Source organism: Brachycentrus maculatus, unplaced genomic scaffold (assembly GCF_059751285.1).
Source record: "Brachycentrus maculatus isolate JH-2025_06_01 unplaced genomic scaffold, ASM5975128v1 h1tg000115l, whole genome shotgun sequence".
Taxonomy (NCBI): domain Eukaryota; kingdom Metazoa; phylum Arthropoda; class Insecta; order Trichoptera; family Brachycentridae; genus Brachycentrus; species Brachycentrus maculatus.
Genome location: NW_028280868.1, coordinates 2,909,374 through 2,932,619, shown reverse-complemented (window position 1 = coordinate 2,932,619; position 23,246 = coordinate 2,909,374). Strand labels below are relative to the sequence as shown.

Sequence of the window (23,246 nt, the reverse complement as noted above, 5' to 3'; positions counted from 1 at the left end):
TTGTGTATTGTAGAGAAAGAATACAAATTTTCATATAAGTAAAAGATTTTTTTTTTGTATGTCAAATTGGTACAAGGATTATAATTTTCACTTCTAAGTGGTGCCAATGTATCAATGTATATGAAAAGTAAAAAGCGGTCCCGAGAAAACATTTTGCTGAACCACGGAATCGATCTTGAATTTTTTTACCAGTAAGAATTTACTCGTGTTGTGGCACGTCTGGTGATTCTCATTTCCAATATGACTCCAACAAAAGCCTGTATTTTACGTACGTTTGTCGCTTATTTCCATCCTGATTTTGGTTTCAAATTTGCATTGGTAGATGTTGTTGTGCATATCTGTTTCTTTTCAATCATCAATATAACATCTTTTCAACTATCGATTCAAGAAGAGCCGATGTAAAAAAATAAGTTGAAATAAGCGATGGGCTTTGAATCCGGTGGTGGAACATGGAGCGAAGAACGGTGAGTTACGCGTCAATTTATTGACTCTCCGCAGTTTATCGGTTAAATCGTGGTATTTATAGCATGGTAATCCCAAAAGTCCTGGTAAGCAAAGGGTTAAGTGAAAATAACACAGGGACGCGACTAAAGAAGCCAAAACGTGATTTACACAGCTAGAGCCAAAACACTTGTGAGAAAATATTTTATTTTGCGAATTTAAGCTTCTTATTGTACCGTAGTAGCAATATGAAAAGAAAATGACATCAGAACAGAATGTGGTTTACATTTATGTTTTATTATCACGAAATGCCACAATAACTAGTGTGTTTTATGAATTTATTCAAGAGTTACAACAATCTTTTTCCAAGTTTGATGACAGACTGAGATTTTTAAAACATTTTGAGTGTGTCCAAATACTTGTTCACAAAATCTGGATTATCTCCAATTACAGGAATTATTTTCATATTATTTTTGACATCTCATCAAAGATGAAGAAGAATATGGAAGTCTCATGTGTGTGATTATAATCCAGGGTTCGGACCTCACATACTAATATAAGAGTTTCTGCTTAGTAAAAAGCTTCTTTACATATCACCAATAGATGTCTCTAGTGAAGTTCTAGTGATTCAAGAACAAGGTTTCTAAATTGGTTCATATACATATATATAGAACTTCCGAGAATTCGAGTGATGTGGTTGTCAATAATGGGTAGAATTGGTGAATGTTAAACGTATGTAAAGTGATCACTTAAACCAGCCTATGACGGTCGTCAGCCCCGTAAATGCCCAGACTTCCATATTCTTCTTCATCTTTGATGAGATGTCAAAAATAATATGAGATTTTAAAAAATATATTAACCCTTTGACGATGAGTTTTAATGAACATTTTATTTGGAAAAAGGGCATGTTTTTTCTGATAATGAAACAATGCATTATTGCAAGGCAAATATTGCAAATAACAATATTTTACAGTTTTCTTATATTTATTGAATGTTTAAACTAAGAGAATATTTGACTGCTTTTAAAACTGATCTTAGATTTACAAAGGTTTTTCATCTAGTATTTTTAGTCCGCCTCCGTAGTGTAATGGCCAGCACGCTCGGCTACCGTTCTTGGAGGTCCCGGGTTCGATTCCCAGGGGGGGGGGTCAAATAAATATAAGTGATTTTTTCACTCTAATCTTTATTCAATATCAACCTGGACTGGTACCTGAAGCGGAGGGCTGATCACCTTTCCTTCATGTGTTAACGATCAAAATAACACTGCGTTTATACAATGGAGTGCCCTATGCACCATTGGGGTGCAGATAAGTTTCACTCTAATTTTTATTCAATATCAACCTGGACTGGTACCTGGAGCGGAGGGCTGATCACCTTTCCTTCTTGTGTTAACGTCAAGATAACACTGCGTTTATACAATGGAGTGCCCTATGCACCATTGGGGTGCAGATAAGTTTCACTCTAATTTTTATTCAATATTAACCTGGACTGGTACCTGGAGCGGAGGGCTGATCACCTTTCCTTCTTGTGTTAACGATCAAGATAACACTGCGTTTATACAATGGAGTGCCCTATGCACCATTGGGGTGCAGATAAGTTTCACTCTAATCTTTATTCAATATCAACCTGGACTGGTACCTGAAGCGGAGGGCTGATCACCTTTCCTTCTTGTGTTAACGATCAAGATAACACTGCGTTTATACAATGCAGTGCCCTACGCACCATTGGGGTGCATATAAGTTTGAATGAATGAATTTCTAGCCTATAACTCCATTAAAATCTACTACTATAGCCAAAAAAATATAACAAAAACTCGATTACAAAAGCCCTATAAAAACTAAAATATGTGTTTATTTTTTAATAAATAAATATTTAGGCGAATATTTATTATAATTATAAAGAAAAATAATTTAACATAAAAATAATATTCATTGTAGGCAATAAGTAATGAAATGTAAGAAAAAATGTTTTATTTTTAACTTGAATGATATATGTATACAACTTTTGAAGTTTAATAATATGCTTGTCAATCAGATCGCTTCAACCAGCCAATTCAACAGGTCGCAAGCCCTGTTAATATCTAAGACTTTCATATTCACATCCCAATGGACTATTTCATCTATGCTGACATTTCAATAAAAATCTTGATAAAGACGAATCCGTTCGTCATCCTACCATTTAATTATTTCTTAACGCGTCTTCACCGTTGACCTTTTCCAAGATATTACAGTTTTTAATTAGACAAATGGAAGACAAAACTGGAAAAGTGTTATTTACCGAGTTCGTATGAGCTTCCTAAGAATTAATTTGAATAAGTTATGCATAATTACACGTTTAGTTAAATGATGGCCAAAAGATAATGAATCGCTGGCGGTAAATCACGAGGAGAAAACGCTCAAATTCTAGGCGTAATGAATGCCGGTGTGTTCGTATTCCTCCTAGCCCCGATGGCCGAGTGGTCAAAGCCTTGATTTATGACCAAGCGTTAGGAGTTCGATGCGTCCTCGAATATGTTAATGATTTAGCTTTGTTGTTGGTCAATTTTGACATTGTATCGAAAAATACATTAAAAAAATATATGGTTAAAATGTAGAGGTGTGACTATTAGGTAACTATTACCTTTTCAGTTGCTCGATTGAATGATATTTGTTTAACTATAAAATGATCATAGTTTTTAGTAAATTGAAAGCGAACGCAGCCGTTCTCCGCTATGTTTATTGAGATTTCCAAAGACAAATTATATCTGTATCTACTTTTGTAACATTACATGAATTGTCTCACGTGTATTTGATTTTCTATTGGTCGATTCAACACTCACGTCACTTTACGCATAAGTATTAATTATATTTTGTTTACACCTACGTCACCTACGTCAAAATATAAGGTTACGCTCTGGTAAATCGCTAAAAAATATGTTTTAGCCCTGATTACACTGGCCAAAAATGATTTTGTAACTGAAATTTTGATGACTGATTTGGACTAAGTTAATCGTTATTATTCAATGTCTATATGGTGACAAGCTTTTATCACGTCAAGTTTTGATGTTACAGTCATATTATTGTTTGTATGGACTCCATACGTTGAAACCGTAATAGTGGTTGGTATCTAGGCATGTTTTAGTCTAAGGTCTAAGGGATTCAATAAAAGTATTGATAATTATGGAGTAACAGTGGAAATATAATATGGAATACGATAGCATTATATGTTTATATATATTTATAAATAAATAATAAGATAAACTTTAATCAATATCAGAATTTAAAATATCCGTAACTAAAAAATCTGTCGTGCTACATTTATTTTGCTTTCGTTTTTGAATTCAGCTATGCAAAGTGCATAAAGATCAGGTATTTTCATGCCAGTTACAAAATAAAATTGTGTAAATTGTTGGCCAGTGTTATTAAACAATATTTACCGTTTTCGATTCTTGACCAATGTATGATGAAAAAATACAATTGTAATCTTTCAATACATCGAACATTTATAGCCAACAAACAAAATGAAAGATATAAGCTGACTTTACAATTACAGATACGTTTGAAAGAATTACGTTGTTAAAAATGAGCCACTAAGCCTGTTTTAAGAATTGGCCTAATATTATGCTAAAAATATATTTTTACTATTGGAAAATAATAAAAATGATTTAATAGGCGCCATGGCGAGAAACGTAATTCAAATTCGAATTAAAACATACCGTGTCGCAACCTCGTTTGTCAAAAATATGGTAATTTAGAGGATTTTCGATTTATCGAGATGCTTAAAAAATCATTTATCACTTCAGAACGGAAAAAATGTACAAAATAAATTATCGATAATTGAGCGCCTACGAAACCGCAAACGACATAGCCGAGTCGATTTTGGTAGGAAAAAATGAAACCACATATATATCGTCAATGTAATGTCTTCGAATCTAAATTATTTGGTTTTAATCGAAAATGCAAGCAATAAAAAAAATGGGGTGGAATATAATTTATATACGATACAGATAACGAAAGTGAACGAGTAAAGGAAGAAGGATATAATCAGTATGTTGGAAAGAAAGCGGAGAAGGAATAAAAAATAGGAAAAAGTTAAAAAGTAATGGCTAGGGTACCCGAGGTTGCATTCCCGTACTCGCACTAGCTTGCGTAACTTTTATACTGCTTAAAATATTTTGAAGCAATGTATTTCTAGGTTTTCTTTTATCACTCCTCCTCAACTCCTTACCTGATCCTCCTCGCTTGTTTTCCGAATTTTCGTTTATTTTTACAGTTGCATAAATATACAAAGCTGTAATTACTTGCTCATACATACTGTAACTTGTGTTATATATATATAACCATTACAAATAATTGCAAAATTATAAAACTAACCAACTAACCATCACGCCGCTTCTCCAGGGGTAGGCAGAGAGAATAGAACACTGCAACAATCTGTCTTTGAAAAAAAAATCGCCTCTTCCACATTCACGCGTTTCCTCACACATACCCACCGATTATTCCGACAGCAAAAAAATATTTTTACATTTTTTTTCTTTCCGTATCTAAAAGCACTATCTGCCAACGACTCATCTAGTCTGTTTTTGGTTGGTTAGAAGGTATTGCTTCATATAAATAAATCTGCCAATGTTCACGTATTCAGTTAAAGAAGTATAATAAATGAAATAAAGTATTTCTAATTCTTATTATTAGAAAGTTCCGAGTCTAATTTGGTACATAAAAAAAGTAAGTCGCATATTTACAATTTCCGTTTTGACCGAATAAAATATAAGCCCAGATCAAGTTTGGTTACGGCAAGAGAAAACAGCCTATTAAGGACTTCCGGCGTAAATACGACGCGACCACGTACGTACGCACACATCTCGAGTGACCGCAGAAATTTGGGAATTATTATCAGAATTACGAAACGGCAAATATGGCCAAAACTTGGTGCTCATTCTTCTAACGCGTGTAGATTTGGAACGCGGGGTGTATGAAGTTTGATCACAGAGGTATCGTGATTATTGTTCCGCGTCTTTCATACGGTAATGACCGGAACTGGTGGTATATGGTACATTGTTTAGTCTGCAGTAATAGTATAAGTGGCATCACCCAGTGTGAAGATTTAGTACTATATATACGTATTTACTATATACATAGTGCAGTGGTTAGCTCGCTAGGCTACCATGCTGGAGGTCCTGGGTTCGATTCCAAAAAGGGTATATATATATATATATAGTACTTATAATAATTTATTAGTTCTCCACATACCCTCTTGTGAATCGAACCCGGGACCTCCAGCATGGTAGCCTAGTACGAATATGAATATCGTCCGCCTCCGTGGTGTTATGGTTAGCGTGTTTGGCTACCATGCTGGAGGTCCCAGGTTCGATTCCCATGGGGTGGAGGTCAAAAAAATATAAGTGATTTTTTCACTCTAATATTTATTCAATATTACCCTGGATTAGACCCGAAGCGGAGGGTTGATCACCTTTCCTTCATGTGTTAACGACCAAGATAATATTACGCATACATGATGTAGTGCCCTATGCACCATTGGGGTGCAGATAAGGGTTTGAAGAAGAAGATTATGAATATATTTTTAATAATTCTAACTCTTTTATAAAATACATTATAATGTCCAATTTGATTTGTAAGTCATCCAATTTGATAATTTGGTAAGGTGTCTAATTTGGTTTGTAAAATGTTCAACATTTCCAAACTAAACATTTAGTTTTGTGTAATGTTACCTTGGAGATTCCAAATATTTTTTTTTTCTTATTATTTTCAGAGGTACTTGAGACGGCACAATGAACAGAGGGGAGTACGAGATGAAGGGGCGCGCCCTGAGCCGGGGGAGCTCCCTGTTCGCCCCTGAGCCCCAGGCGCAGCTTCTCAGCGCCCTGCGGCAGAAGGACCTGAGGGCCTTCAAGAGGCTGCTGCAGTCGGAGACCGTCGAGGCCGACCACTGCTACGACTATCCGGACTACAAGACCTGCCTGGACATCGCCTGCTCTGCACGAGGATACAAAGAGTTTGTCCAAGCGCTGCTTGAACAAAACGCCGACGTCAACAGAGTCAACGAGACCCATCGCAAAGCCCCAATACACTTCGCGGCCGAGACGGGAGATCCAGACACTTTGAAGGTGCTTCTCGATGATCAAAATATCAACGTCAACGCTATGACCAAGGGGAATACTCCACTTCATCTCGCCATCAAGCACATCGAAGACATCGATGAGGACAGAGAAAGCGTCATAAGCCAATACGAGGAAATAGTCGAGCTGCTACTCAAAGCTGACGCGGATCCTAACATACCCGATCTGAAAAGGATCACCCCTATATACTCGGCGGCTAAACAAGGGTTGGAACGGATCGTTCAGCTCATCATCGAATATTCCAAGAAACCCGTGGACTTGGATTCGTACAAGGACAGAAAGCAAACGACGGCGAGAATGATCATCGAACAGTCTTTCCCGTACCTGCTAGAGAGACTGCTGTCGAAAGACAACCATGTAGAAACTGTAGACGTGCATAAACTGTTTTCGCATCTGAGTGGCAACGACGAAGAATCGTTCATAACCGACTTCAAAAAGATTAAAAGGAACAAAGACTTGCCCAAAATTTTGTCGGATAATAACGGGTTGTACACCCTTTTGCAATCCAGTTGCTCCAAAGGATTGGATAAGGCCGCCAGTATATTATTAGAGAACGGAGCAGACCCGAACGCCATTGCGCCCGGAAGTACTATGAGGCCTGCGGAATTAGCGTGTTCGAATGGTTATCACGAAGTCCTTAAAGTGCTAATCGCTAATGACTCCACCTCCTTCGAGCCGGTCAATGGAGAATCGCTTATACAGATCGTTATAAGGTACCGTAAAGATACCAAGGATCCAAGAGTAGATTATAAAGAGTGTTTGGATCTTCTGGTAGAAAATGCAAAGGCCAACCCCGACATAAACTACTTGGACATTAAGGACAACACGGCCCTTCACTACGCAACGAGGTCCGGAGACCAAGATACCGTACTGACACTGCTCAAGAATGGAGCTTGCATCGGTCTGAGAAATAAATTTAACGAACCTCCGCTCGCTGATATGTCAGCTAAAACGCTGGAAGCTTACTTGGATGAATGCTTGACAACCAATGGTGACCGACCCAACGATGATGATTACGAAATACAGTTCAATTACAGTTTTCTGGTCCCACCGTGTAATACTCCGCAGCACGAAACCAAAGTACCTCTGATGGACGACTCCGACGCGACAATCAGCTCTAACGACCGCTTCCTGGCTCCCGAGACTGACGCCCTGCTGTACATGTCTCACTCTACAGAGCTGAGACCACTCCTGAAGCATCCGGTCATAACGAGTTTCCTGTACTTGAAATGGCAGAGGATCAGCTGCTTGTTCTACGCTAATATTACTTTTTATATATTGTTCTGTTTATCTCTCATCCTGTACATACTATTTGGCTATGGAGGGCCGGAAGAAAAGAGCGACCTCGTTTTGGCGGTCGCCTATATAACCAGGATAATCACGATCATAGGGTTGTTGTTGTTGATTTTTAGAGAATTGCTACAGATCGTGGTCTCTCCGAAGGTATACTTCAAAAGCATCGAAAATTGGCTGGAAATATGTTTGATCGGTGTATCGGCCACGATAGTGTTCATCGATTCTACGAGCGAACCTTCGAAACAACAGCTGTCAGCCATCGCGATACTTCTCGCATCAGCCGAATTTGTCTTACTCATCGGTCAGTTTCCGGCACTGTCCACAAACATAGTGATGCTCAAAACGGTGTCGTGGAACTTCTTCAAATTCCTCTTATGGTATTGTATCCTCATAATTGCATTTTCACTGAGCTTTTACACGTTATTTAGAACGGTCGAAAAAGAAGAGGAAAATAATGAGAAAGTACCGTTCGATCCGAATAAGGCGGCAGAGTCGGGTGACGAAGAACCGAATTTCTTCCTCGACCCGGGTATTTCGCTGTTCAAAACTATTGTAATGTTGACAGGAGAGTTTGACGCGGGATCTATAAATTTCGGGGCCTTTCCCATTACGAGTCATATAATATTTGTAATTTTTGTATTTATGATTCCTATTGTTTTGTTCAACCTGTTGAACGGCCTGGCCGTGAGCGATACGCAAGCTATAAAAGAGAATGCCGAACTTGTAGGACATATCTCGAGGATCAAGCTGATCTCTTATTTTGAGAGTGTGATCCTGGGAGACATGGGTCCGTACAAAAATGCCGTGTCTAACATGCAAAATGCCTGCTGTTGGCTTCCCGGTAATAATTGCGTGAGGTCGAGGATGATCTGCATAAAGCCGTTGGCTCGGCGGATCTGTCTCTTTCCCAATTTCTTGCCCCTGGCACAGATAGGTGTCAAGACCAACCAGTATTCCAAAGTGGTGGTGTACACCAGCGAACGGATGAAGAAGAAAATAGAGAAAGACGAGGATAATCCTAGCCTTACTCTGTGCTGCTTCAGAGAATGCAATCGGACGGTAATGGATAGAAAGATAGTGAAGGCCGCCAAGATGCTCATAGCCGAGAGGGAAGAAGGAGGGAGTGAGATGAAACAAATCCAGGATAAATTAGCTTTCTTCGAGAAAGAATTCGGAAATAAACTCGAACAAATTTATGAATTGCTGAAAAAACAATAAAGGATATTTCGATACAAATCAATCACGAAAAAAAAACATCTAGGCGTAAAATTGCTCTAAAACTATTTTTTTACATTATCCAACCTTTGATATTTTTTATAATTATATGGTTGATACTGTTACATACTACTTTACTAATGATACATTATTCTAAAGGATTAATGCAATTAGTTTGATAATATTTCATACGTGTATATGTATTACCATAAATAAAAACAATCCTACTTTCGCCGCTTTTATTATTTCAGTTTAAAAATATAGCCAGAGTAATTGAATAGCATATTTTGAAAAAGTAACACATTTAGATTAAAAAAATCTCTTCAATCAAAAAGGAAGTACCGAAAGGAAGGACGAAAAGTCTATACTAAAACATATTAGACCAATCCCCAGCCTCATCTAATTAAAATCACCATTGTATGAGAAATACATTTATTGTAAAAACTTATTGGATTAGTCTAATATGTAGTCGTATTGAAAGTGATGGTCAAACATCAGAAAAAATGTTTGTTATACTGAAAGTAGTGATAGTCATGGTGAAATTAGAATGTACACTTATAGCATGATGCACGCCTATTGTGAAAACTCCGAGGACAAGCCATTTTCACACGACCTTGACACATTCTTGTTAATGGAGATTTTATGTTTTTTTCTCAATTGCATTTATTTTTAAATATATAAGTATGTTTATTTAAAAATGGTGTTTTATTTGGTGAGTTTGATATGCTTCCCACTTATAGAAGAAAGAAATACCGTAGAACGGGGCTACTTGAACTTTGATGTGTTACTTGAGCCCAGTACAAAAAAAAATTAAATCTGTATTTGGTCACCTGTCAGGGAAACAATGAATCATGTCGTTACGTTCATTATTGTAGACCAAATACACGTCAAAATTCAAGTAGCCCCGTTCTACGGTACTAAAATTGGTCAATACAGTTTCGAAATTCCACAGAAATTCGAAATTCCAGGACAGCCAAACAAGATTTTAAAGGAAAACATTAAAAAACATGCAAAGACTGAAAAGCACATTTATTATTACATAAAATTATTTTGTACAACCAAATTTTGTTTATTGAAAAGTGACAGCACTGTAACTTTTTAATCAATTTTAAAATTTTTCAATATTGCTACTCAAGTATTGTAATACGTACAAACGTATGTAAAATTCGTACGCAGAGCGTATGTTGTATATTAAGCGACATAGGGTGGCACGTACAATGTAAATACTGTAGTGTACATATTACTACGTATGTACTGTATTACAAATGTATCGGCTAATCTGAACTTTGTAAATTTGAACAGGTCACTGGCCCGATTAGTTTGGAATTCCGAGGTTCCACAGTATTTGAGAAAATAGAGTTGATTTTGTACACACGTAATAAAAAGGACCATTTTTATATTTAAAAAAGCATTTTCAGCAATTTTAGCATATAAGATAAAATCTCAGCACTAAAACGGCTAGACACTTGCGATTCTATCATAATGAATATGAGCCACATACCTTATTGAGGCCGGCGATGAAGTTGGACCAGTTAGGTTCTATGACCTCCACGCACATGTAGTACTGGAGATTCTGGAGGCAGCTGAGCATCCTCTGGCGCAAGGCGAACGCCGCTCCGTACTGCCGTGCCTCGCTAAACCGCTTCGCCACCTTGTTGCACAGCCACACTCTGAAGAAAAGAAAAATAACGACAATGCTTAACCATTATGATGCTCATCAATCTTTCGATGCGATCTAGTATCCCCTGCATCAAATTACATTTCTTTAGAAAACTTTTTTAAATTTATTTTATTTATTATTTTTTAAACCTTTATTCGCACTTCAATGGTGCATAGGGCACTGCATCAAATAAACGCAGTGTTATCTTGATGGTTATTTTACACGAAGGCGAGGTGATTACTCCTGCCCTTCAGGGATCAGACCAGGGTAATATTAAATATATATTAGAGTGTAAATTCACACATATTTTTTCACCCGTCCTTGAGAATCGAATCCGGGACATCCAGCACGGTAGCTAAATACGCTAACCATTACACCACGGAGGTGGACACTGGGTCAAATTTAGATTTATTTAATAAACTGTAACCAATGTGTTCAATACAATAAATAATTTAAAGGTGACTCAACTTGATATGAGACAAGATGGAAGTCTGAGAGAATCCCAGGGCTTACGACCTGGCATTTGGCTGGCTTAAGCGATCACTTTATCTAAGTGATCGCTTAATGGAAGGATCTAAGACCATTGCATATATACACATTTAAAAGAATGAATGCAACATGGATGCTTCGACAAGGGTCACAATCTTCAGTAATGAGGAGTGAGATGGAGAAGAGAGGATGTTCAATAATGGGCAGAATGGTGAACGTTACACAAGTGTATAAAGTGATTGCTTATGTCAGCCAAATGCCATACTTCCATATTTTTCATATAAAAGAAAAGAACAATATATGTTTCATATCAAGTTGAGACACCTTTACATTGATATCCCATCCGTAGGGTAAATAATCCAGTGTCCAGATATAATAAATAATATTAATATTAACAACAAATTGTACTAAATAAAAACAGTTATTTTTTGCCACCGACTGGTCAACGACTAGTTTTGGAAGCTACAGATGCTTCCATCTTAGAGTCTGAATAAAAATGAAATCATAAATAATTATCGGATAATTATTTGTCTTAATTATTCAGACCCGATGACGGAAGCATTTGTAGTTTCCGAAAACTAGTCATTAAAGTAAATATAACTTGAGTGGTAAAAAACAAGTATTTTCATTTTCTATAAAAAACCTATCAGTGGAAGCTAAACTGGCAGTGCACAACGGAGTCCTGGTTCCAACTCTAATGTATGGAAGTGAAACATGGAGTTGGCAAAAGAAGGATGAAAGTAGACTGAATGCAGTCGAAATGCGATCTCTCAGAAGAATGTGCGACAAAATGATGTATGATAGATGTGCGAATAGTGAAATAATGAAGGAATGCAAAGCTGAGATAATCATTATTGATAAAATTAAGAAAGGTGTGTTGAGATGGTTTGGACATGTAGAACGAATGAGTGATGAAAGAACGGTAAAACAAATTTATGGGGCGAATGTTAGCGGGAAAAGAAGCAGAGGAAGATCGAGAAAAACATGGCACGATCAGGTATGCCAAATACTTGAAAGTGGTCAGGTTAGGTTGCAAACATTCTTCGCCTCTTCCACGTTCATGCATCTCCTCATACATACCCGCCGATTTGCAAGGACAGTGGTGTGGCGCTCTATTCTCTCTGCCTACCCCTGCGGGGAAGCAGCGTGATGGTTAGTTAGTTAGTTAGTTAATTTCATCATGTCTTACCACAAAGTGAATGCGGAAATAATAAATAAAATTGACAATAAATAATACCTGCATAGCATTCTCTCCACATGCTTGCAGTAGAAGAGGTGTCGGAATATCATTTGGTAGCAGGTGATGGCTTTTTGGTTCAGTATGAGGGACACTGGCCACTTCACTTCCACAGCAAAAGTAAAGGACTCCCAGCCAGTCAGGGAAAGTTTTTCATCCTTGTGAAGTCGGAATTCTGCAACAAAGTAGAGTGTTAAGGTGGAGACTGACCGGAGCACTTCGTCGTAATCTAACATTCGCAGCGAGCATCTGAACATCGGATGGAGTACTAGTAACGTGTTACGGTATGACGAAATGACTCCAGTCGGTTCCCACCATTAAAGTCAAAACATAATTTTCATTACAGTAAGAATAATATATATTTTGAATATTTAAAGCATTAACTTTGTGGATCATTGAAATATATTTTAGAGAATTAAAATTATTTATTGATTTGGCGTTTCGTTTGTAGAGCTCCATTTTAATTTATGTAATAATTTAAACACAGATTTTTTGAGTCGTATATTATTGATATGATTGATAATTTTTTTTTAAATAGTTCCATTAAAAATTTATGTTGGAAAAAAAACTGGAGAAAAATTATAAATTATAAAACAGACGAAGGGGAAAAAATGTTATTCATTTAAATGATTTGTACCTTTTTCTTCCTGGGTTTGAATTGATAAAATTTTCGACATCTGCAGTTGTAGATCATCCGTCAGCAATTCGGTTCTCATGTCTTCATTATACTGGTCATGATTAGCCGCCGAAAGTCTATATAGAGAGGAAAATAAAAATCATTACCTAAATATAGGTATACATATGCTACGAGTATTTAGTCATAAGAAGCTACTTAGAAATGTGTGCTTTCTATTTCTTTATTTTTTTCCATCTAACCAGACTGAGACCGGTATAGCCACAGCAACGCGTAGCCGCGTACAGGTGCCGTGGGGTAGTCAGTTAGGCACTCAACTGTGAAACTGGTGTTGGGGGTTCGATTCCCGCCAGTTGCAAAATGAATTCAAGAAATATTTATTTTCAATTGGTCCGGGCGTTTGCGATGTATTTGTCACATCACCATCCCTTTCCAAACTGCCCTACCTATAGACAAGCTTCTAAAATAGAGGCTTTGCGGGCTATTCTATTTTTAAAAATACACCTAATTAACAAAATGGATTATTTAAAAATTTAGCACTTTTATTACAGCACTTATGGAGTTTAATTTCATTTCACACGACTAGTTTCGAAAATTGCAGATGTTTTTATTGACAATTTTTATTGACAATAATTGCCGATTACAAAAAAAACAACAATGAGTGGTATAATATAAGTATTTAATTTAAAAAAAAAATCAACATGTCATTCCACAAAGTAAATGTCAAATCAATAAATAAAAAGAAAATGGGTAATTTTGCTTACCTTAAACAGAGTCCGAGTAATGATTCCAGTCTCGTGGGTATAATGTCGTCGATATTCTTGTTCAATTCCTGTTCGCTGGCGTCCATAAACTGCACTATGAAGTCCCCTTGATCCATGAGGAAGTAGTGCTTCACCGACTTGAGCCTTCCCATGAGGTCGTACTCCTTCATCAGCAGTTCCAGGAGCGATTTACTCGCAAAGGAATAGGCTCGCTGAATGGCCGTCACGTACTGTTGCTCTCTGAGGGTGTACTTGATTTCTTCCGCATCGGGCAAACTGATAGTTTTACCTGAAATTAAAAAAAGAATACATCGAATATAGCGTATTTGAATGTTGCAACTATTTGATCTGGAGGTGGGGGAAAAGGAACAACCCTGTTTGTGAGTGTGGAGATGAGCAAACCATAAGTAGTAGTAATAGAAAATGCATTTTTTACTACTACTGGCCCTATGTATACTTGTGTAATGTTATGCGCGTTACGCGCATAACATTTAAGTATACATAGGGCCCCAATGTCTAAAATAAATCTGTATTCTACCAGCCTCTGTAGCAACTAAAAGAACTTGTTCCTGAGATTCACCTGACGACCTTCGCTAGCACCCTGGACTTCGACTTGGACTTGATCACCCCTATGGACTTCAGACTGCCGTGATTCTCTAAAGAAGCTACCGGTGACAGCTCTTTTCAGAGCTCTGAGATTGCCCCTCAGAGTTACTGATTTTCTCTTCGGATTTACGACCTAAGGGCGACTAAACGCCGAGTGATAGTCCAACGACCCACTCCGCAACTGTTGCAAATTTGATGAGCAGGCAGTTTCTACCCGAGACGTCTACATAACAGCAGGGTAATCACACAATTTCAATATTTCAGGTCGTACGTCCTGTTAACACCGAGACGTCTATGTTGACATGTCAATATACATAAATCCTAAGTGGACAAACCCTGATTTGTGAACAAAGATTTGGACACATTCAAAATATTGTGAAAAAGAAAAGGGTTTATAAGTACTGATTGAACTAAACCTCAAAAAAGACCAAGTTACAAACTTACAACTGATCGCTGATCTCTAATTCATTGATTACAACATAATTGACTTACCGCATTGGCTAATAACATTAAGGTATTTTCCGGTTCTCAAAATGATATCGGCCAGTCTGTTTAAAAACTTTGGTGTTCGATCTCTCTGTATAGTATATCTTTTTTCCCAATAATCTGCAGAGTAACCGAGAGGCAAATCCTCCTTCTTGAACACTTCGTTATCTTCCACCAAGAATTCCTGTAAATAAATCAATATAAATTACCGCATTTTGCTATTATCCATTTTAGACAGAATCATTATTTTGCATCGTAGTACGTTTCTGTCTAAATATACATCTTTTTTGAATTCTGAAAGTGATTAGAATAGTCGGAGTTCGGATAATTGGAGTTCTACTGTTTTAACATAGATAGCTCACATGTACATTGTCATGAGATTAATGATATATGTAGGAGTTCCAAAAATTTTAGAAATGTGGTTGTCAATCATGAGTATGGTGAATGGGGAATTTTGCACGCGTGTAAATTGGTCACCGGAAACAGCCTATGACAGATCGTAGGCCCTGTAAATACACAGACTTCCATATTCTTCTTAATCTATATTGAGATACATTACATTACATTACATTTTATAATTTTTTTTTTGCCAGAGTAGCCAGTCAGAAAGCCTAGAGCTTATGTATCAGATCCGAGAATGCAATGGAAGCAATGTAAAAGAAAATTGATAATAATATCAGAATATGATACATAATAAGATTTTTTACACACCTGAAACGGGTTTTTTTTTACCAAACGTGAAGTGACCCTGAAATCTAGCTACGACTAATGCAACACCGCTTATCATGACCCTACTCAGGCTTCTACTTTTTAAGTTTCAAAGCCTATGCCTACTCGTGAGTGGATTTACTCTTTATGTTTAAAGTTACTATAATTTCATGTAATTCAAGAGTGAAAATTTTAGGCAAAAACACTCGCTCACCTGAAACGGGTCATCTATACTGCCCTTATAAATCCACTGGTGCAGTATCTGCATGTATGGCTGGCAAGCTTTCTGCGTGAGGAACAGACAGATATCCTGAGCTTTGGTGTCGCCCAGTAGCGCATTAGTCTGCTCGTGTAAAAGGGTGAGAACTGCTCCGCTCCGTGCTTCACTCTGAAATGTTGACAATCAAACAGATAAATGAATGCTTCAACACATTTCAGATGGGTATTTTTTACGCCTACAGACCGCTGGCGACGGGATTTGATAAAGATGTACATATAGTTAAGACCTTAAAAAAGAAATTGGTTTATAATATTCATATAAAAACATTAGATAATTTCTTGTTTTCTGCCATTGAAATGAGGCCGGCGCGGAAGATAAAAAAACCCTTCCCGTCCTTAAACATTAATCGACCGAACGAGTAGAAATACGTATCCCCTCCGAAGTATGTTAATCGATTGAATGCAGACCTGCACCGACTTGCTCTTAATACAACATTTTTACATTAGATATGTACAAAGCAAGGGTGTGTGGTAACTATTTTAACCACTTCATGCTTTTGAGCATGCCAAGTTTTCTTAGGTCTTCCTTTGTTCCTGTTTTTGACTACTAGAAAGGAGGGTTAAATTCAGTACAAATATTTGAATACATGTACTAAAAATGTTATTATCATTATAATATTATGAACCGAACATCAACCATATTCATAAATTCGCTTCATAAATTTGTATTACAATTCTTTCTTCACTCATTTGTTCTACATGTCAAAGCCATCACAACACACCTTTCTTAATTTTATCAATAATGCTTATCTCAGCCTTACATTCTTTCCTTATTTTAACATTCGAAAATCTATCATATATTGTTTTGCCGCACATTCATCTGAGAGATTTTAATTGGTTTTTAGCAATATTATTATATGATAACTGAATGTTAATTCACCTTTCCTATGTCAGCTGATATATTGGCAAGAATTTCCATTGTATGCATTATTGGCCTGAGGAAATACCACAACTTTTGGAGATTCAATGTTCCAGCATTTTGTTCAGTTTCAAGTTGAGCCACAACCACCTATAAAAACAAATTATTAGAATTAAGAAATTGTATATGTACTAGCATACATCCCTGACCATCGCTCAGGGAGGCATCCTGCCCAAGATCTTGATCATGCTCCGACTCACAAGACCAAGGAGAAGGTACAATAATATGGCTGCTCTACTCCATTATCATTTTCATATCATAATTTACATCTGTGTAAGCTCCCTTGAGGTAGTATTTTACGAAAATGGCGCTATATAAAAGTATCCAAAATTGTTGATATTATTATACATATCGTAGTCATACAGGAGAAAGTGACCAAGTGCATTTTTTGCAAAAACGTGATCATTATTACGTGACTATTTGATATCTTACTAGCTTAATATTGCCATGAAAAAAATCCCAAAGGATTTTAAACTTGGAAGTATAGTATATTGATTTGTTAAAAATGACTAACTGCATTGGTGTTTATTTCCTTGATAATCAAAAGTGACTTAAATGACCCTCCTGAACATTTTACGTTTTGGTAGTTGGTCACTTTCTCCTGTACGACTACGATATACAAAGGCAAATTAATTAGTTTTGTGCTCCAGATTCTTGGATCTAAGATTGATCGAATGAATATATTTGATGTGTGAAAGACATTGTCTGCCTCTGTAGCGTAATGGTTGGTGTGTTTAGCAACCGTGGTGGAGGCCCCGGGTTCAATTCCCAGGTGGAGTTAAACAAATTCTAGTGATTTTTCCCTATAGTATTAATATTACCCTGGACTGGTACCTGAAACGCAGGATTGATCACTTTTCCATCGTGTAAGTAACATTGGTAACAATATGATCAAGATAACACTGTGTCGAAATGATAAAAAAGGAATGGTAGAGGAACTGTATGTCGGAAGATGAGAATAGCGCCGGGTCTAGCCGGTGTGCATATCTGTACTGAGAAATCTAGAATAAGCGAGTACGCTGCTAATGTGTTAAGCAGTTCCCAGTTTATCCCGAGTATAACTCAGGCAAGGAGTTTGCATTGTACATAATAATTAGTCCGAGTGCTGCTCGGAAAAATGTATTCGGACCACTCAATATTAATTTGCCTGATTAGTTTTTATTGACTAACCTTAGCGGTATTCGGGTAGTCTTGTTTCGATTTTTGGTGACGATTTCTTGCATCGGCAAATTTTCTGGCCAAAATACGACTGTTTATACGTTGTTTGCGGGAAATGCTTAAAATGTCTTTAACATACTGTGGGTAGGGAGCGAGAGACGCTTATAAGCATTCTATTTGCTTACTTTTGTTACAGCGCAAGACACCAACAAACATTGTACAGATCAGAGTTGGGTTTCCAGTTACTTGTGATAAGTTAACAACCTTAATTAACACATTTTGGACGGATGTTTTTTAAGCCTGCGAAACGCTGGCGACGGGATTTGATAATTATATCCATATAGTTTGGACCTTAATGATGAGATTGGTACATATATTTATGTGAAAACATTAAATAATTCCTTCATTTCTAACTTTGAAATGAGGCCGCAACAGAACGGCTGTCCAAACATAAAACATCGTAAGGGACGTTCTTTTTGTAGTATTTTTTTGCATTTTTGGACTAAGTAGAAACTACTCAGTCCAAAAATGCAAAAAAAACATATACAAAAAAATGTCCCTTACTGTGTTTTCAGTTTGGACAGCCGAGAAGGTAAAAATACCTTTCCCATTCTTAAGCATCAATCGACCGAACGGGTAGAAATACCTTTCCCGTCCTAAGTATGTTAACATACTAATTAGGGTCGGGGTTGATGAAAAAACCGCCCGACAACAATCTGTTAAGTGGTTAAAGTCCCTCCCTGCCATACTTACATAGTAATCCTTGAGCAAGATCTCCATGGCGTACACCAAGGCGTGTATGACCTTCCCGGAGCCCAAGTGACTGTTCTCGATGAACCTCCTGACCACGGAGTAGTGCGAGGCCAGCGGCAGCAGCTGGCGGATGATGTGGCGCAGGGCCTCGTCCACCTCGGGGCCCACCTCGAAGTAGCGCGGCCCGTACGGCTCGATGAGAGGCTGCGGGACGATGTACTTCCCCGCCACTCCCTCCAGGCAGTACAGGAGGTCGTCTATCAGGATGGTCTCCTGAGACACTTTCGGAATGGCGGCTGCAAATTTAATCATTTTCTCATTATTATTATTTAACAAAAAAAAGGAAAAACCCGCCAAAACCTCTACTTCAAAGATTTGTGTACAGGGAGGATAATTAGGAAAGGGAAGGTATATGTGAAAAATACATTACTAACACCCAGACCAATTAAAAATGAATATTTGTGATTGGCGGGAATCGAACCCGCGACGCCAGTTTCGCAGTCTAGCGTCTACCCGACTACGCGACTGTCTAAATTGATTTGGCAGTTACATATTAATAACATTAATCCATTTTTAACTTAAGTTTTACTTGGTAAATACGACTATTTCTTAACACAATTAGGATGGGATAGGTATTTTTACCTATTCGGCTCATTGATGTTTAAGGACGGGAAGGGTATTTTTACCTTCTGTGCCGGCCTTGTTTCAAAGTGAGAAAAGAAGGGATTATTTAGTATTTTCATGTGAATACTATGCACCCAATCTCTTTGTTAAGGTCTAAACTATGTGTACATAATTATCAAATCCCGTTGCCAATGGTCCGCAGGCGTAAAAACACCCATCCGAAATGTGTTAAAATCTATTGTGACACGTGTTTCATCGCGCATCATTTTGTTGTTTGAAAATGATGCGGAATGCATCACCTGCATTTGTTTCCTCAAAATCCAAATCGATATAGCCAAAGGAGAAATTAAGTAGTGGAGATCATTATACGTATACGTTAAATATTTAAAAATCAAACACTGATTTGAGTCCACTAAATAGCATTTTATTGGTTTAAATATTAAGTTCTAAAAAATAAACGCCAAGCCAATAAGAAAAAGAGATCATTATAGATTGAGATGTCAATGCCTGTAAGTCATATAACACTTTTCTGGATGTGGTAGCTGAAGACTTCTTTTCTCAAGGAATATTGCAAAGGCATTGGATTGTACATCAGATGAATTCCAGTAATTTTTTCTTGTAGATGAGTTGGCGAATTGACAAGACAATTAATCTATCAATCAAATATTTTGTCGCTAAGTCAATCACTTCACTTAATCACACTCAGGAGGAGGTTATTGACATCTGTCCCATGAGTTGTCCGGTGTATGGATGAATAATGTTGCCTTATATTTACCGATAGACGCGGTGATGGTGATTGTATCGTTAGGGAAGTCCCACGACAGAGCGGCGCGTTCACCGAGCCAGGCTGGCATGCTGGGCAGGTCAAGACGGCCACTTCTGCCCCAGTTCTCCTCTAGATTGGTCTTTCGGCATTTCTTCACTTCGTCCACTGCCTTCTGGATTTTGTTTTTGATCTACGATATAAAATATTCAGATTTAAATCACGGGTATCAGTAATTTACATAAGCCTGAGGAAGGGGGGCATCAAGATGGAAAGGAATTGACAGATTGTGACATACACAATGAGTGGGTTAAGCCAACTTTATAGCAATTAATGAATTGGAGAATTTTTATTAACCTTTTAAACGCGTTAACTTTGTTCCTAAGAGACGCTCGTGCGCGGCTGTATTTCGCCGTTTTTTTAAATTATTACTTTTATCATGTATTTAGTTATGAAACGATTTATTTTCCTAAACAAAAACGTTCAATGGGATTCATTGTGCCTTTTTGGTACTCTATAATACACGTGTGTCACACTATTCTTGAAATATATCGTAATATAAACAAATTAGATCGTAACATAAATAAATCAAAGCACGCATCGTGTGTCACTCTTACCCACTGGCGATGCGTAGCGTCGAGAGTGAGACAGATAGCGGACTAATTACCGACCGACCGCAAGAAAAATCAGGGATCTGTTGTTTTATTTATCCTTGTGATGTTACAAATTATTAGTCAGATATTTCAACAGATGTCATAAGGCCGAGGATTGACGTATTATTTTATCCAAAGTTCCACACCATGAAAAAATCCCTCCAAGTTGAACTGAGGTTCGAAACTTGGAGCAAAGTGAAAACACAAACGCTTATGTCAGCCGCGTATGGGGCATGTCTTGTAAAAACACATACGGTTATGCGAGCCGCGTGGATCCGGTTAACAACATTTTGAGTGTGTCCAAATACTTGTTCACAAAATCTGGATTATCTCCAATTACAAGAGTTATAAATACAGGAGTTGTAAATGCTCAGACTTCCATATTCTTCTTCATCTTTGATTAGGTGTCAAAAATGATAATTAAATTTGTTATTAATTTAAAAGTATCTAAAATACCAAGTATTGATCATGCCAAGTTTTCCCAGGTCTTGCTCTGCTTTTATTGCCAACCACATTCGCCTCATAAATTTATTTATAGTTTTTTTTTTATCTCCTGGTAAATTTTAAAAATGTTATTTAATTAGCACAAGGACGAGATAAAATTTTGTATTTTAAAAGCATATATGTACATATTACTTTGTGGTATTTCAGAAAGTGAACGATGAATGATAAGGAGAGTGTTATATATTTAAATTTTGCTCACCTGCGGTAGATCTTCCTTAGTGAAGTACATTTTGTCAGTGATGACAGGTTTTGGAGCTGTTTTTGGTTTGGTGCCCGGACTTTTAAGTTTTTTGTCATCGCTCAATATGTAGTAAAGCAAAGACACTAGTTGACCCAATGAATCGACACTGCAAAACATTTGATAATCGTTTATATTTTATTTACGTATCTATTGTTTAAGGCCCAGTATTCATTAAATCGCAGCTTAATTTTCTCTAAACCCAGGTAACATTTGACGTAATTGTTTTTTTTCTTCTTAAAACAAAATTTTTGTATTGAGAAAAGTTTTTTTTCAAAATAAATACATGGTTTTTAAAAGAAGAGTTATTGAAAGGTAAGGAGTTAAAAAAAAATATATATATATATATTTTTTTATATTTTATAAAGTTCAGCGTGAAGACACATACAGCCCCGAATGCTGCCGAGCGCATCCACTAAACAGTTGAGATCTAAGCCTTAATTCAAATGTCGTTCTTTCGTTTAATTCGTTGTAATTCTTTAAAGCATCTTTAACATTAACATCTTTAGCATTCTAGTAGCTTACTTTTGGTACAGCATGAGACGCCAGAAAACATTGTACAGATCGGAGTTGGGTTAGTGCTTACTTGTGATTAGCATACGATCCTAATAAGTATACTAATTAGCGTCGGGGTTGATGAAAAAACCGCCCGCCAAAAATGTGTTAATACCTAAGACAAATTAAGCATACTATAAGCATGCAAATAATAACGAAATGGCTATAAGATGACTTTCTGTGACAAATTGACTCTTGATAATCTCATTTGTAAAAAAAATACAAATTATGGTTTCTAAGAAACACCACAAAATTGCAAACATGCAAAAATTACTATTTTTGAGTTCTCCATTTGCTCATATAACGACGGCATAGCCTAACAAATTCTATAATAAAATTCAATGGGATAAAAAATGGCCAGAGGTCTGCTAAATTACTCACTTCCTTGTTTTCATTTCCTCAAATTTCTTCATAAATTTTTTGGGGTTTGTCGTCCTGTGTGAGAGCTTGAGAGCGTGTTCATACGTTTGTTTTGATGAGCAAACGCCATTTGCGTAGTTAGGATTGTTCTGAATATGCTCCAAGATTACGTCTGGTGATAAATCACACCTAAAAAACAAACAATTTAAGAAATCAAAACTCAATTAAAATGGGAATATTTCTTTTGGAAAATACATTTAGCTCGAAGAATATATTATAATTAAGTCGAAAATAAGCAAAAAAATACACAAAGACGATAAAAATACGCTTAATACTAAAAATAAGCAAGCGTTTGACAGGAGAATATAAATAATTACAGTATTGGATTATACGTTATATTCATTGATAGAATGGTAATATATTTACCCCAGAGCTTCTAAAAGCTCCTGTATTACTGTGTGCATCATTATTTTAATCCCACAGTGAGCGCCTTATTATCTAATCAGGCTGAAATTAATTTAGTTGTTTTGGCTCCATTTACCAAATGACAGTTTAATTTTCGAACATGGCGCACCCAGGTTGGGTACTTCAAGGAAGAAAAATTATCTCATTGTTCATGAGCTACCAACCGTAAAGTATACCGTTTTGCAGGAAACTGTAATTTAAAAAAAAAGTTGTACAATATATGTATAGATGGCAGTAACAGTTCTATTTTGCACGGTAAATACATCGAATTTTAAATAGTGGATAACTAGGAGAAACTTTTTTGGTAAGCAGCGTGGAGATTCG

General features: G+C 36.9%; 2 protein-coding genes across 3 annotated transcripts in view; one reads left to right on the top strand and one right to left on the bottom strand.

Moving 5' to 3' along the window:
- The window catches only part of pain (transient receptor potential cation channel family member painless), a 36,566-nt gene extending 26,801 nt beyond the window's left edge, over window positions 1–9,765 (top strand). Inside the window, exon 2 of the mRNA XM_088259242.1 lies at window positions 6,190–9,765. Within this exon, the coding sequence (XP_088115368.1) occupies window positions 6,209–9,070 (2,862 nt within the window). The 5' untranslated portion in view covers window positions 6,190–6,208 and the 3' untranslated portion in view covers window positions 9,071–9,765. The remainder of the gene's footprint in view (window positions 1–6,189) is intronic.
- LOC148309960 (gamma-tubulin complex component 2-like) overlaps window positions 1–23,033 on the bottom strand; it is a 65,873-nt gene extending 42,840 nt beyond the window's left edge. The window contains exons 1-12 of one of the 2 annotated variants that reach the window (XM_088259244.1): window positions 22,884–23,033; window positions 22,479–22,646; window positions 21,504–21,651; window positions 20,160–20,340; window positions 18,761–19,056; window positions 16,811–16,939; window positions 15,866–16,039; window positions 14,950–15,127; window positions 13,852–14,140; window positions 13,091–13,206; window positions 12,454–12,628; window positions 10,569–10,737 (exon numbers count right to left, since the gene is read on the bottom strand). In XM_088259244.1, the coding sequence (XP_088115370.1) occupies window positions 10,569–10,737; window positions 12,454–12,628; window positions 13,091–13,206; window positions 13,852–14,140; window positions 14,950–15,127; window positions 15,866–16,039; window positions 16,811–16,939; window positions 18,761–19,056; window positions 20,160–20,340; window positions 21,504–21,651; window positions 22,479–22,646; window positions 22,884–22,924 (2,064 nt within the window). In that variant the 5' untranslated portion in view covers window positions 22,925–23,033. The remainder of the gene's footprint in view (window positions 1–10,568; window positions 10,738–12,453; window positions 12,629–13,090; window positions 13,207–13,851; window positions 14,141–14,949; window positions 15,128–15,865; window positions 16,040–16,810; window positions 16,940–18,760; window positions 19,057–20,159; window positions 20,341–21,503; window positions 21,652–22,478; window positions 22,647–22,883) is intronic. The other variant, XM_088259243.1, reaches the window with a different exon arrangement.
- Window positions 23,034–23,246: the final 213 nt, after the last annotated feature.